Consider the following 13946-nt stretch of genomic DNA (forward strand, 5'->3'; position numbering starts at 1 on the left):
ACAGCTCCTTAACATGTCAACCGACCCCGCCGAGGTAATTACGTTTCTCTTGTTGTAAATGAGCCTCAGTGGGTCGTGACCTCTCGCTGACGTCTGCTCCCACTTGCACTCACCTGCCCACCTTTTTTCTCACACCGAGGTATGACAATCACTAGGTACCGGGGCCCTAATAAAAGTGAACGACTGACACGAGCGACGTTTAAAAAAAAAAAAGGGCCATTAATCAGCGTGCACAAGCACCCAGTGGCCTGCAGCTGTGTAACAGAGGCCTCACACCGCGTGCCGCTCCTTTTTTAAAAAAGATCCCAGAAGTCGGGAGGTGGTGAGGCAACCTTACACCTCGTCATTCAACTTGTCTCGCACAGGGAACAAAAAAAGAAAAACGTCTACAAGTACTAGACTTGCATACACACTCAGGGCACGACATAATCATTACCTGGCAACTACAGGGACGATTCTTACAGCATTGGATTTGTCAAATGTTCTAGTTAAACATCAATTCAGGCCAATTTCACTCAAAATAAATTAGCTTAACTTTGGGGCATTTTTTAGAGCACTACCAGACAAGATAGAGGGACAGTTTCAATCATTGGATTTTTCTTCTTCCATAAAATGAGGTTGTAGAGGAGGGCAGAAGCTCACACTCCCTGGAGGACAAAGGTGTGACTGACTGAGGTGTCTCATTATCATCACAGAGGGGGTGGGGGAAAACCGCACTCAGTCAGGACTTTTAAAAACTTCGTCCACTGATCTCTGAGTGGAGCTGAATTATTTCAGTCTGTCCTCATAACTCCACTGAAACGTCTTGACTCTGTGCCACAACAGCATGACGTACACAACAATATATTGTCCCTATTTTGCTGCTATAAAACCTACATTTCCCTACGGAGAACCATAAAGGTTTATCTTCTATTATGTTGATCACATTCTCATCCAAACAAACGCACATGTTAACAGAATGACAACATCAAGATCAACCAAAATGCTTCCTGTCATGTCCATACATCGTGGGATAAGTCGATAACTTCATAATTGAGAAATGCCTACATATCAGCTTCATAGTTTAAACTAAATGAGTCTTGTAAATCCATTTAGAGGTGTAATAAGGATGAATAACTCAACTCAATGACTCTGAAATACTTTTTGGTCAAAATATATTATTTTTCATATATAATATTGTCTGTACGTGTTTATCGACAGCTGAAATGTATGCCCATAAAGCTATTAGCACGAAGAATCTCCTGAACTGAAGACAGACTTGTGATTCCTGTCTGTGGGAAAATCTTTTGCCACCCCTCTCTGACAATAAAGACAAATATCTAGCAAGGAACGCATGTGCTCCACTACTGCTCATGCTTCTGTCAAAACCCTGTAACAAGTTTCAGACGGAGTCCCATTGAGTAATGTTACAATTAGGGATCGACCGATATGGCTTTTTCAAGGCCGATACCGATACCGATACCGATTATTAGTAATCAAGGAGACCGATAACCGATATTTGGAACCGATGTACATTTGCAGTAAAATCAGAAAATCTTGGTGTTAAAATGTAGAATAACACAAACTCCAACACAACTCAACACAACTTCTTTGAAATGCATTTAAGCATATATTATGTTTAATTAACTTTTAAACATCTTACAACTGGTTTCCTCTCTGTGCCCTTTTCTTTAGTGCAGTCATCTGCAATGAGTTAGAGAGAGAGACAAGAAGTGGGGCTGCAGGCTGACATGCTTAACTAACAATAATGCTTAATTTATTATATCTGTCTATCTGTCATACAATCCCAATAAGCTGCTAGCAACTGCAAAACACTAGTGCTAGCTAATGTTTAGCAAACTATTAAAAGTGAGGCTATTACAGTAGACCTAACGTTAGTCTAGTAGCCTCACTTCTAATATTTTGCTAAACATTTGCTAGATACATGTTGGCTAGCTAATGAGCTTCACATATCAACCTGAAAAACTGCGAGGCTCCACTCGAAGAGTCTGCTTTGTGCGCTCCGCACCACAGCAGTAGCCCCGCTGCGACAGAGTCCAACAGAGAGGCTGGAGCTGCGGGACAGTAGCCTAGAAGCAGGGTTGGGTTGTAACGGCGTTACGTAATCAGAATACAAAAATCAAGTAGGCTAACTGTATTCAGCTGGCGTTACATTTGAAAAACGAGTAATCTGATTACAGTTACTTTCGTAAACCTGAAGTGAATACATTTTGGAATACTTTTTGGAATTATTGGTGGAAAAGTTTCCTCACAAAATGTAATATTCATTACCGGCAGAACTGTGTGCACACTGCACAGCGCTGCAGCATGTCTGTGAGCGAGAGAGATGCAGCGTGTCTGTGAGCCCCCGCCCCCGCACGCAGATTAGAGAGAGATCTCTTTTTAAATATATTGAAAGTTAGAAACGGAGATGGTTAGATAAAATGTGAAAGATAACGTTTATGTAGCATTTCTTTATTGTCGAAATGATTACATTTATAACGGGATCAAATCAAAGTGAATGGCCTGCTGCTGAATGCATGGGCCAAGTGACTGGAAACAGTTTTAAAAGTTATTACATCGTTTCAGATAATAATAATAAATAATAATGATAATTCATTCTATTTAGAGGCGCCTTTCAAAGCACCCAAGGACACCTTACAATTCATAACATATTCTAATGAAAGGTTTTAAGACAGTACAAAGAATGCAGTCCGGGTGATGTTTTTTATGTGTGGTGCAGATGAGAGGGAGCTGTCCAGAGTGACACCAAGATGTTGTGTTTGAGTTCTTGATAAGCCATTAAAACAGTAAAATACGTGTCTCCTGTTCACCGAAACATACCCATCTGTTATGGAAAAAGAAAGTATTCCAAAAGTAATCTGAATACTTTTTTAAGACACGTAACTGTATTCTGATGACTTTCAGAGCATGTATTCAGTATTCAGTAACTGACGACATTTATAAAGTAACCCTCCCAACCCTGCTCCACTAGCACCCCCCCCCCCCCTCAACAACTTCAAAATTCTGGGCTATGTAAAAATCGCTGACCCGCGATAGTGTCTATTGGATACATTTTGGCCCTTGGACAAATGTAGTTGGTGATCCCTGGCATAGGGGATAGGGATGTTTATTGAACTTCGGTTTAACACATGTATGGCTCTGCCGCTCAGCGCTGCTGCTTGCTTCAGTCTGTGTCTGCGTTCTTTCGCACCTGCCTGTAATCTGAGAAGGTCCCGCCTCTCTGGCTGGCTCCCGCCCGGAAAATCTTCAGTAATAGCCTATCAGATAGCGCTGTGGGCGGGACATTGCTCGTGTACACAGAGTGGTGACTGCAGCCAGAGAAACGGCCGCATCAGAGCCAAAGTTTTATCGGCAATTTGATTTAAAAAAAGGCCGATACCGATAATCGGTCAAATGTGGAATATCGACCCCTAGTTACAATGTGTCCATTTCCAAGCTTTTTTGATGTACTTATATAAAGCCTGTCAACTGCCGGTAATGGATTCATAACCAGAGTCAGAGTTAGAGTTAGAATCAGACTAATAAGTGCAACATGTGGCCAGAACAGAAGGTTAATTGAAGGACAGTGTCAGTGCCATGGATTATGTTACACTTCAGATATGTGGACGTGGCTGAGTTCCATTCGAGTATGATTTTCTTTCTTCACACTTTGTTTCTCTGCTTCCTTTGAGCCACAGATTTATGCTCGAAAATTTAGCAGTTTGAGATTTTTACCTTGCTCCCTGCCGGGATAAAAGACATTCTGAGACAGCGAGGTGAGGTCAGCGAGTGTACGGATCAAAGTGTGAGAACTCCACATCAATCGAGGCATTTGATGGACTATTATTGTTCACCAAAGCGCCTATGCGTTTTTCAATCTATCAAGGAGATCCATATCGTATGAAGTGTTAACCTGATTTAAAACCCCTCGGCAGTTATTACATGTTAAATCAAGCCTACAGGAACGAGTAAAAGCTCGTAGTTCTCCCATGAAACTTCTCCAGCAGTCGCTCACCGTGACACATGCACACTTTTTTCCGATTGAGCCCTCATACTTGTCTGAGTGCTCGACATGTGAAACGTGTCACTTCGTGTGGTGAGACGAGGACTTAGAGGCTCAGCAGGGAGCCCCTCTCGCTCAAAAGGAGCCACACATGCTGAGCGAGGAACCGCTTATTACATGTTTAACTGTCGTGCCCGAATAAGCAACACATATGGCCCAAGTGATGATTTTTTTTTAATTTAAATATGCTTTTGAGTTGCTATGACAACAGCATAAATCGTTTTAGTGATACCATGTGAGCGGCTCCTCACTTTTTCCCCTTGCCTTTGCATTGCGTACATGTGCGAATACTAATGTCAGCACACACAGAGTTCCATCATTTATCTCCCATTTTTGGACAACTTCAAAACAGCCATCATTTTTACAGAACATTTTTCTAGCACAAATGGATTTATTGGCCATTAAGATTTTATTTTAGGGACAGTAATTCAAATATCATCCCAGATGAATTGATTTACTCTACAGATGGATAAATTAAAAGTAATCTGATGGATATCACCACGAAACTTCCCACATTGTGACTGACAATTATTGTTTGTATGCTCACTTTTGGCACATTTGGAGAAATGTTAAAGGGGCCCTATTGTGCTTTTCCCTTCCCTGCAGTGTGTCATATCGTTTTTTGTAAATGGTCTGCAAAGGCTAAGATTCAAAAGTCCCACCCCTGCCTGAAACGCCTCACATAATGACATCACAATGTAACACCCTCACTTCTATTGGCAAGGTAGTGAGAACAAATTAGCATTTTTTGAACGTTAACGCATGTAAACATGTTAGAGGAGAGGCACAAAATACAAACATAAACATGAACTTGGGGGAAAAAAGCATAATAAGGCCCCTTTAACAAAAAATAGTAGTTGTGCTTAGTGCGATTTGGATATTGTGCTCGTCTGTAGTGCAATATTGATACCAAATGTATTAAATGTCCATCCCTATTTCTAAGTTTATTAATATCATTGCCTGGAAGAATGAAGAGTGAGCATAAAATGTAAGACGCAAAGAGACAGATTTTGTAATAAGAAAAACACCTAAATGTGTATTTTAGATGTTTTCTTTCCTCTGGTCTGAAAGAAAATGGAAACTAAATGGTCTTAATGATAACTGTATATCTAGTTAACACATGCTGCAACTGGAGAAATAGAACTCAAATCTACAATTAGGCTCGTGAATATGCCGGGGACTTCCAAGTTTCAGCTTAATGGCTCTTGAGGGTCACTGAACTTCGCATTGAGAACCGCTGAACTGTACAACTTTCTGCTACAGTTTAGTGCGATTGTGGTCCTGGGAGAGTCAGCCTGTGGCTCATCTGCGAGGCCGGGGTGTGGAATAAAGTCTTAGCAGACGCTGTGGCCTTAAATCAACACATTAACAGTAAATGTACCCAGACATGGGGAAAGACACTGGGGTTGTTATTACAAAATACTGCACGTCAAAAAAGGCCTTCTCCGGGGCTGCTGTGCGTTCAGGGGTCATTTGGTGGTGCTGATGGATATTTATATGCTATGCAAATGAGGGGATTTCTGGATATTGTGTGTGAATAGCGTATGAAAGCTAAAACAAAACAAAAATCCTAAGAAATATGATTTGGGGTTAGAAGTCCAGCTTTGGTGAATGTGGCTCAGGGGGGCAATGGGCCCAACCCTAACCCGTTCATTGGTTGTGCTGTTCGATCCCAGCCCTGGCAGTCAAAATGCCAATGTTTCCAATAGCAAAATGTGACATGTTTTACAGTAGACGAGCGAGACACTACCAATGGAGGCTATGACGATAGTGGCAAGAATAACATAATAGTGAAGCTAGATTATAAAGGCAGGGACAATTGTTACATGACTCACCTTATAGGCCCTGTTTATTTGAGTGGCAGCCCAGGCGGCGTACTTCATATTGTCCTTCTTCACCTTGGCACTAACTTTTGGACTAGCAGCGATGTGACTTGCAGACTAGAGGAAAAAACAGAAGAAAAAAACACATGAAGAAGAAGCAAAAAGAAGGAAAAGGGGGTGTTTCTTATATCAAAACTTGGTGAAACAGCAATAAAAAGCGTAATTGAGATGAATGGTCAACCACGTTTACCATCCACCACTCATTGTGGCAGAAAAAACGAAGAGAGAGAAAACAGACCTTGGCCTGATGACACGGGAGAAATAATTTATGGGGAGGGGAAAAAGTGAGTGTTTTAATGCTTCGTACGTAAATTGTCACTTAACAGGGGCCTAATTTCTCCAACACCATCGATTCATCGCGATGAAAGGATCTTGATGTTGAAGGGGAAAAAAGTGGCGCGCAGCGAGAGGAGCGCTGTGTGAATCACGGTCTTTGCCTGCCTCGACAGCTCCCCTCCGAACCACAAATCCCATGTCTTTCCCATGTTCCTTCCATCATCTCCACACAGCAAACCCCAGAGGGCTTACCCTGCATGCACTTCAAAGCCCTCCGCTGAAACTTTAACTACAAACCAATCAACCTAGACCTGGGCTTCTGTATTTTTTTTAGTAAGCATCAGTTGTTTTCTTACCAACCCTAATTTAGATCATGTCGTCCTAGACAGGCTATCCTGTTATGGAGGGGAATCCCCACGCAAATGTTGTGAGTAACTCACCCACAACCCGAGTGTGGTCAGTGCTACCAGGTCTGAAATGACTCAGTTGGTGAAAGTTTCCTGTCCTTTCGCTAAACTTCTTGCACCTGTCACGATCTGGACCACCGAGACCCGTTGACAATCTGCACAGTGACTGATAAGAAAAAAGGAAAAACTCCCAGCTGAAGTCTCCATTAAAAGACCCAAGTGTCAGTTGATGACTTGTCAGGAAGCCGTACAGGGACCTGCTTTGTGTCCAGACGAGCGTGAGAGTTAACAGAAGTCTCCGTTTTGACCCTGCATCTTCGTAGCGGTTTTGGGCTTTCACGAGGTGTTTGGACTATTTGAAGAATCCCAGTGCCGTTTTGAGGAAAAACACTGGAGCTCTCTGTGTTCGACCTGCTTCCCCCTTTTATTCCCTGTGCCGCTTCGTTTATGTTTTTATGTCAAGTCTCAATTACGTATGATGCATTGGCACTAGCAGACAACATCCTGTTTAAACAAATATGTAGATGAAAAGGGGCGAAACTACAATCGTACTGACACCTGGTCGGGTAATTTGCCTGTGACAAAATGCTTGCAGCAGTTGTTCTGCTCTTTTCTTTTATAACTCTGTGACTTCTTTATTTATTTAAGTCATACATGTTTAAAAAAAAAATGTCTCACCGAAGGGGTATTATTACTAAAATAAAGGGCTCCAGAGGGGCAGACTTTTCCGATGCTGGAGTTCACCGTCTGAGTCAGCAGTGACCTGTCTGAGAGCCCCCTTTTTTTTCCCTCCCCCCGAAAACACACTTACACACACAGTGAGTACAGTGGTGCTTGACACACTCAGTGGCCAGCCTCAACTTTGACAAACCACAGGGTTACAAAAAAAGTCTCCACTGTTTTTTTTCTTCTCCCTTTCTCTCCCACTTTCTCTTCATGCAAAGCAGTACTCACCATGTACAGACCAAACAATGCCCTCATGTTTCGGTTGTTCAGCCTCAGCGCCTGGGCGAAATACTTTCTGGACAGCTCCAGGTTTTCCAGCCCCCCCTGAGTGTATTTCACCTGTGTGAGGAGACGGAGGACGAGGCATTAAACACGGCCAATAAGCTGTGCAAAGGGGCAGCTCGAGGAATGACAGCATGACATCTGAATAAGCAATGCATAACGACCCTGTGTAAACACACGTCCTTTCAGGAGCCTTTATTCCCAGTGACGTTAAGTGCGCGTCTCTCCGTTTTTACAGAGAGGCGCCATTGACAGAAGGTTAACATTTATTCCACAGTTTGCCCCCCATGCTCGATGACGGACATCCAGGCGGCTGTACCTACCTCAGCGTACTGCTCACAGTACAAGTGATTGTGAGGATTGGTCATCATCAGCTCCTCCAGGCAAAACGCGGCTTTTCCATAGCTGCGGACACGACAAGGAAAACAGTAAGCCGATTGATACAGCTGTGCATATGTCATCCTTTAGCTTGCTCAACTGTGAAGCACAACATCCATGCCCAATAAATTCACAGGTATAAATCTTAGTTTTAAAACTATGTGTGGTACGGGTCGGTTTGAAGCCTATGTTGTGGAGATAAACGTGCCGTTATGTTTATTTACGAGCTTACCGTAAAGGTTACTCAGTCCAGACAGCTGGAAAAGGTAAAAGCCTATCTGCTGTGGTGATTTTTCCTCCTTTGGGGACACTGAGGATTAATCTGGTACGTCTGTGTGTGTTTTTTCAGCTATAATGTGTAGTTAACTACCTTCCTGAGGTCAGCACTACAGTAAGAGCTGGCACACTGTGCCTATACTCAGATGAGATCACTTCTCAGCAGCAGACTGCTGAGCTGTTGACCTCACACTAATCTTCTGCCACTCCACTTCTAATACACCATTTCCCCCTCACAGGCAGGCAAAGACGCGCTCAGATACTGTATATCACTGAACACAAAGCCATAAAACGTCTGTACGCCAAACAAAACAGAAGCCAGCGGACACGGTAGCAGACCTACCAACAGACACTTCTCTGGCTGTCTATCAGCAGATCCTGGAAATTAAAAGGTATCATTTGGATTTTTTAAACTGCATGACCTAAAGCGGATCATCAGCACGTCCCCAGCTTGGAAAAACAGATGGGAATACCTGGATATTTGGCAGCAGCAAAACATATTGAAGTCACCTATAAAAAAGTGTAAGCTGATGTTAGAATATTTTCTCTATTGATTGGTGGTCATTTTGTTTAGGTGGCTAAAATATGTTTTGTTGCTACTCGATAGAAGTACAGCGCTTTGCTTCCATGCTGGTAGTCCTGTGTCTCTCTAAACTTGGGCCATCCACTGTATAATATAGACTAACTATTGAGAAGACCCTTCTACAACCCCACTTCAAGAACATCTTAATTATTTCACAGAGGGTGAAAGAGGTGCTGCAGCACAGGCAGTATGAGGGGGAAAAGCACTTTTTAACGTTAAATCATGTAAACATGTCACAGTAGAGGAACAAAATAATAATATAAGACCTAAACTGAGCATAATAGGGCCTTGTAAGGGGTGGAGAGGCAGGGTAGTCAGAGGCCTCTCCATTCCTGCCAGGTGGCTCCACCCTCTACCAATTGGCAGTGTTGGGAGCAGGTGGAGCTGATCTCCACTACAAGGGAGACAAAAGCCAAGTGAGCAGTTCAGTTTGGTGTGGCACGTGCAGAGAGCGGGAAGCACCCACTCTCTGAAGAAGTTTGTTTATGATCCTAGCCGGTAAATCGGTTAGCGGAGCGGCTATGAGACTTAGGTCGCCTTCACACAAGCCTTGTTTAGTACGGTTGAATCGAACTGCAGTTCATTTGGGTTGGTGTGAACGCAGTCTGATACCTCCTCTGAACAAAACAACCAGACTCTGGCCCGCCTCAAAGAGGTGGTCTCGGGCCGCTTGCTAGTGAACTCTGGAGCGGTTGATTGCTGGTAGGATAATAGACAGGAAAGGATCTAAACAAACAACGCAAATGCTAAGATGCGAAAGAGGGGAAACTAATGATCCGAGTATTGCCTGCCACAACATAAAGACCCTATCAGTCTATTTAAAGTTTGCCGTAGTAACAAGCTGAAAGATTAACAGCGTAGGAAGGTGGGGACAGAGAAAGAAAGAAATAAACAGGGGGAAGGGGTCTAGTAGAGGGAGGGGGAGATCAGAGGGCTTGGAAGGTTGGGGGGGCTGCTTACAATTACCACTTCCTCTCCATAAAGACTTTCAGATGTGCTCATGCAGTGGCCTGCAACAGAGTCCTGCTCCATCAGCCATCAACCAGAATCCTGTCCCAGAGCCAAACCCTTACCTCTTCTCCTCTTCCTCTAAAGCCGTCTAAACCCCCACCATCCCCGGGCTGCTCTCTACGACAGCTCCTAAGCCCGCTCTTCACCACAGTGCTCGAGTAAAGGTTGTAGCCACCATCATGTGCGAGGCTGTAAGAATTCTATTTGTTTCTTTTGGAGGTTAGCGAAAACCCCCCCCCCCGCTGCAATACCACAGTCTGACTTCGTATGAGACAGAAATGGATTCAGACTAGGGCTGTGCAATTAATCGTATTTTAAATCGCAATTACGATTTTGGCCTGCCACAATTACGAAAACACCATAATTGAAAAAAACGATTATTTAGCTTTGCTAGGTTGTGACAATGCACTACAACATATTTGATCTCATTTATTTTAGTCTAATTTATTTTTATTTATCATATTTATATATGTTTAGTAGCTTGTGGAAGTGCGCTCCAAAATATTTGTTGATCTTGTTTATTGGTATTTATTATTTTTGATATTATTTATTTAAATATACATATATCATTTAGTTTATTTATTTTTGTATTGGTTTTTCAGTTAAATTATACGTTCAGGGTAATCAACAGTTAAAACGATACTGTTCAAATTATTATTTGTATTTGTTTTAAAGTACAATAAATGGATGTTTTCAAAGACAATGAATAATCGTATTTAATAATCGTGATATCAATTATTGACCAAAATAATCGTGATTATGATTTTTGCCTTAATCGAGCAGCCCTAATTCAGACTGCGCAAAGTATTTTTTGAAGAGAGTATTACTATTTATCCTGTCATTCTGGATGACCTAATTTAGTAAGGCTGTGTCATAATGAGACCCAACAGCAATTTCTGACGGTGGCTTCGCACAACGCTCGCAAACAGACAAAATAACCTCATGTGTAAACCCTCCAGGCATAAGCATTGTTTTAACAGTGTCAACTCGGGGGGGCTATTAATTACGTTTTGAATGCGCCAACACTGGTGCCTGCTGCAACCCCAAACAATTGCAGTGCAGACACACTGCTTTGTTTATTTTTAGCTCCCGGGGTGTTGTGCAGTGAGTTTATTTATCTTCCTCGCTTCTCCATGTTTTCTCTGGCTTTTGGGGGAGAGGGGGGGGGGGCAGAAAAGTGCCACCACCTTCTCCTGGGAATTTCACAGCAAGTGCTCCCTGCCTCTGGAAAAGAGTTGGCGATAATGCTGGGGCTATCCGGAAGAGGAGGAGGAGGAGGGGAAACGGGGAGTTTGTAACCCAAAATAAAGAAAAGAAAGAAAAGAAATTGACACGCCTGTAGATAAGGGGGCTGTGGGAGTGAATGGTGTGATATTAGAAGTGTTGGGATAAGCCGGGAGATAATCCGCTCACCCCTGGATTTCCTCTGGCTACTACAGCAATAAAGCCTTCCCGGACAAAAGCGCCAAATATCCAATAAGTAGCCTTCTTAACGCGCTACGCATTCCTGCTGCCGCTGCCTTCGTGCCGGAGCAACCGCAGACTCAGCGTGCCCACACACACTAGCAAAAACACTGCTTCACTAACTTCTGAGCCCCCAGACAATTAAGGAGGGATAAAAGGTGACACAAACAAAATAAAATAAAAATGTCCTACAATGCTCTGGCAATTCTCCTTGGCAACTGAGATATCAGCGGGAGGCCGTGGAGTCTTTTTGCTCTCATATGTAGGAGAGAGGGGCTCAGGAGTGAAATCCTATTAAAGTACTCTTATGTGACAAACATGGACAGGGCTCCATTCAGACCCCTGGCTGAGTTAGGCATCTCGCCGCCTTCCATTGTGGCCGAGCAACGGCCCCCTGGAGATCAAGCCATCAGTGTGATGTGAAGCCCAGTTTAAACTGACAGATATATCTCCAACATATGTTCGCCTTACTGGAAACAGGCACTTTTGAAATGATTAACATCTGCCATTATAGGAATTGTTCTCACTAAAATAACAACTGAACGTGCAGCAGATAAAAAAAAAAGGTAAAATGTAAACATCTTGCTATGCTGATGGTTGCTGATCACGTTCATTTTTAATAATTTGGCTAGGAAAAAACTCACATTTATATTGGTTGTTTCGGTTCAACAAGAACATGCCACGCCATTTAGTTTTAACTGATGTAAGGAAATCAGGATCATATATGTATTTTGTGTCTCTACTGTGACATGTCTCCATGCTCAAAAAGCTCTTTATTTTTCTCATACTGCCTGTGCTGCAGCACCTCTTTTCACCCTCTGTCTGAAACCAGAGCACAGTCTGCTCTGATTGGTTTGCTGGCAGGCTGTTGTGATTTGTCAACTGCTTAAAGATGTGTCGGAAGTGTCCCGACCCTTAGCATATCACGTTCAATGTGTTGTGCTAGTCAATAGAAACGCTTGCATTTCCGTTTCTTGTATTTTTTTTTAATTTATTCGTGAAAATTACTTGGCAATAAATCGGTTTCCTATTGTGAGTCCTCTGAATGTATTGATATGAAAAGGTGACTCCACCTTTTCCAAAAAACTAGTTATTGTAACACACTTTGCTTTTGGTGATTAATAACTTTAAGGGATACATTTAAAATGGTAACTGTTGTGTGTTATGCCATAATTAAGTACATCATCGTGTGGTTTAGCCAAACATTATTTAACGGTGCATAAACAAATATATTTACTCGTGTTCGTTGATGTAGAGTTCCGACAACTCATGCCATGCCTCTTGGTCCGCAACAAACCTGTAAACGCAAAAATAAAATCTCTTTTTCAAAAAAGGGAATTAATTCTTAATACAGTAAAGTAAAAGTGAGTATAAAAGTATAAAAATGACAGACATCCAACTATTGAGACATGAAAAATCATTTGCTGGCATTTGGAGCACAAGTTGTGCCAGCTCAATTGAAAGCAAACTCGCTTTTTAATTAAAATAAAAGCTGGGGGGGGAGGAGGGGGGCCCTGACCCTCTCCCCCTCTCTTGGAGAAACACTCACTGCTCCAGATACTCGTTGAGCTCCCGGATGGCTTCGGCACTCTTCCCCTGGGCCTTCAGTATGGAGATCTTTCGCTTCCTCGCTGCCTGTAGAGCAGAGAGAGTAAACAGGATTAGGAGCTGGAGTGTTTGTCTAAAGTGTAGAAGGGGGGGGGGGGGGGGCAAGAGGATGAGAGGGTGTAAGATTTGTGAGTTTTAAGTGTGTACATTAGTGTCTTTTCAGTGCAACACACTCCTTTTTCCAGGTTGCACTGTGGGACTGAGTCACTTCTCTAAGGATGAATCGGCACTTGTGTGCGTTACAACAGCCATGAACAGAAAAGGACAAAAGGCACAGACACTTCCGACACTAGGGCTGCACGAAAAATAGATGAAAGCGATTATATTGACTGATATTGTGATATTATTTGCAAATTACATTTTTTTTTTTTAATGTTTCGAAATATCAATTAAAAAAAGATTAAAAAATAGGCATGATGTGATTTTTTTAGAAAATCGTTCCAAAATGCTGATTTTTTCAGTTCAGTCTATAGAATACTGTTGTAAGCCGGGACAGCTCAATACTTTTTCCTTTTAGCAAATCTTGCGCTAAGTGCGTTATGGATATTGCGTTATGGATATTGCGTTATGGATATTGCGCTCCCTATTGCGATATTGATAAGAAATTCGATTAAATGTGCAGACCTATTTAACAACAGCATAATTCAAGTTTATTAATTTCTGTGCTGGGTAAATGTAAATGAAGATAAGCCCAACGGGGGAGGGGGGATTTCACTTTTTTACAAAAATTGTTATAACTTATTTACAAATTTGTTCGCAGCTCCTTCAGTACTTTTATAAGTTTACTTCCTTTTTTCAAATAATGCTTCTTATTTTTTTACCACAGTGTACTCTCATTTAAAATGTCTACTCTTCTTACTCTTGTCTTTCATCTGCACTGATCTTATGCTGCTGTAACGGCAGTAATTTATCCACTGCAGGCTCAAAAATAGGTTGTAATTGTGATTCTGAAGACATATGTGTTAGTCGCCAGGTCCAACAGGAGATGGACATATGCATTATAAGTC

At 42.3% G+C, this 13946-nt stretch overlaps 1 protein-coding gene across 1 annotated transcript in view; it reads right to left on the reverse strand.

Moving 5' to 3' along the window:
* The window catches only part of emc2 (ER membrane protein complex subunit 2), a 35416-nt gene that overhangs the window by 3647 nt on the left and 17823 nt on the right, over positions 1 to 13946 (reverse strand). The window contains exons 6-10 of the mRNA XM_034229499.1: positions 12881 to 12966; positions 12569 to 12628; positions 7943 to 8024; positions 7566 to 7676; positions 5881 to 5985 (exon numbers count right to left, since the gene is read on the reverse strand). Of these exons, the coding sequence (XP_034085390.1) occupies positions 5881 to 5985; positions 7566 to 7676; positions 7943 to 8024; positions 12569 to 12628; positions 12881 to 12966 (444 nt within the window). The remainder of the gene's footprint in view (positions 1 to 5880; positions 5986 to 7565; positions 7677 to 7942; positions 8025 to 12568; positions 12629 to 12880; positions 12967 to 13946) is intronic.

The sequence above is a fragment of the Gymnodraco acuticeps genome, unplaced genomic scaffold (assembly GCF_902827175.1).
Source record: "Gymnodraco acuticeps unplaced genomic scaffold, fGymAcu1.1, whole genome shotgun sequence".
Classification (NCBI taxonomy): domain Eukaryota; kingdom Metazoa; phylum Chordata; class Actinopteri; order Perciformes; family Bathydraconidae; genus Gymnodraco; species Gymnodraco acuticeps.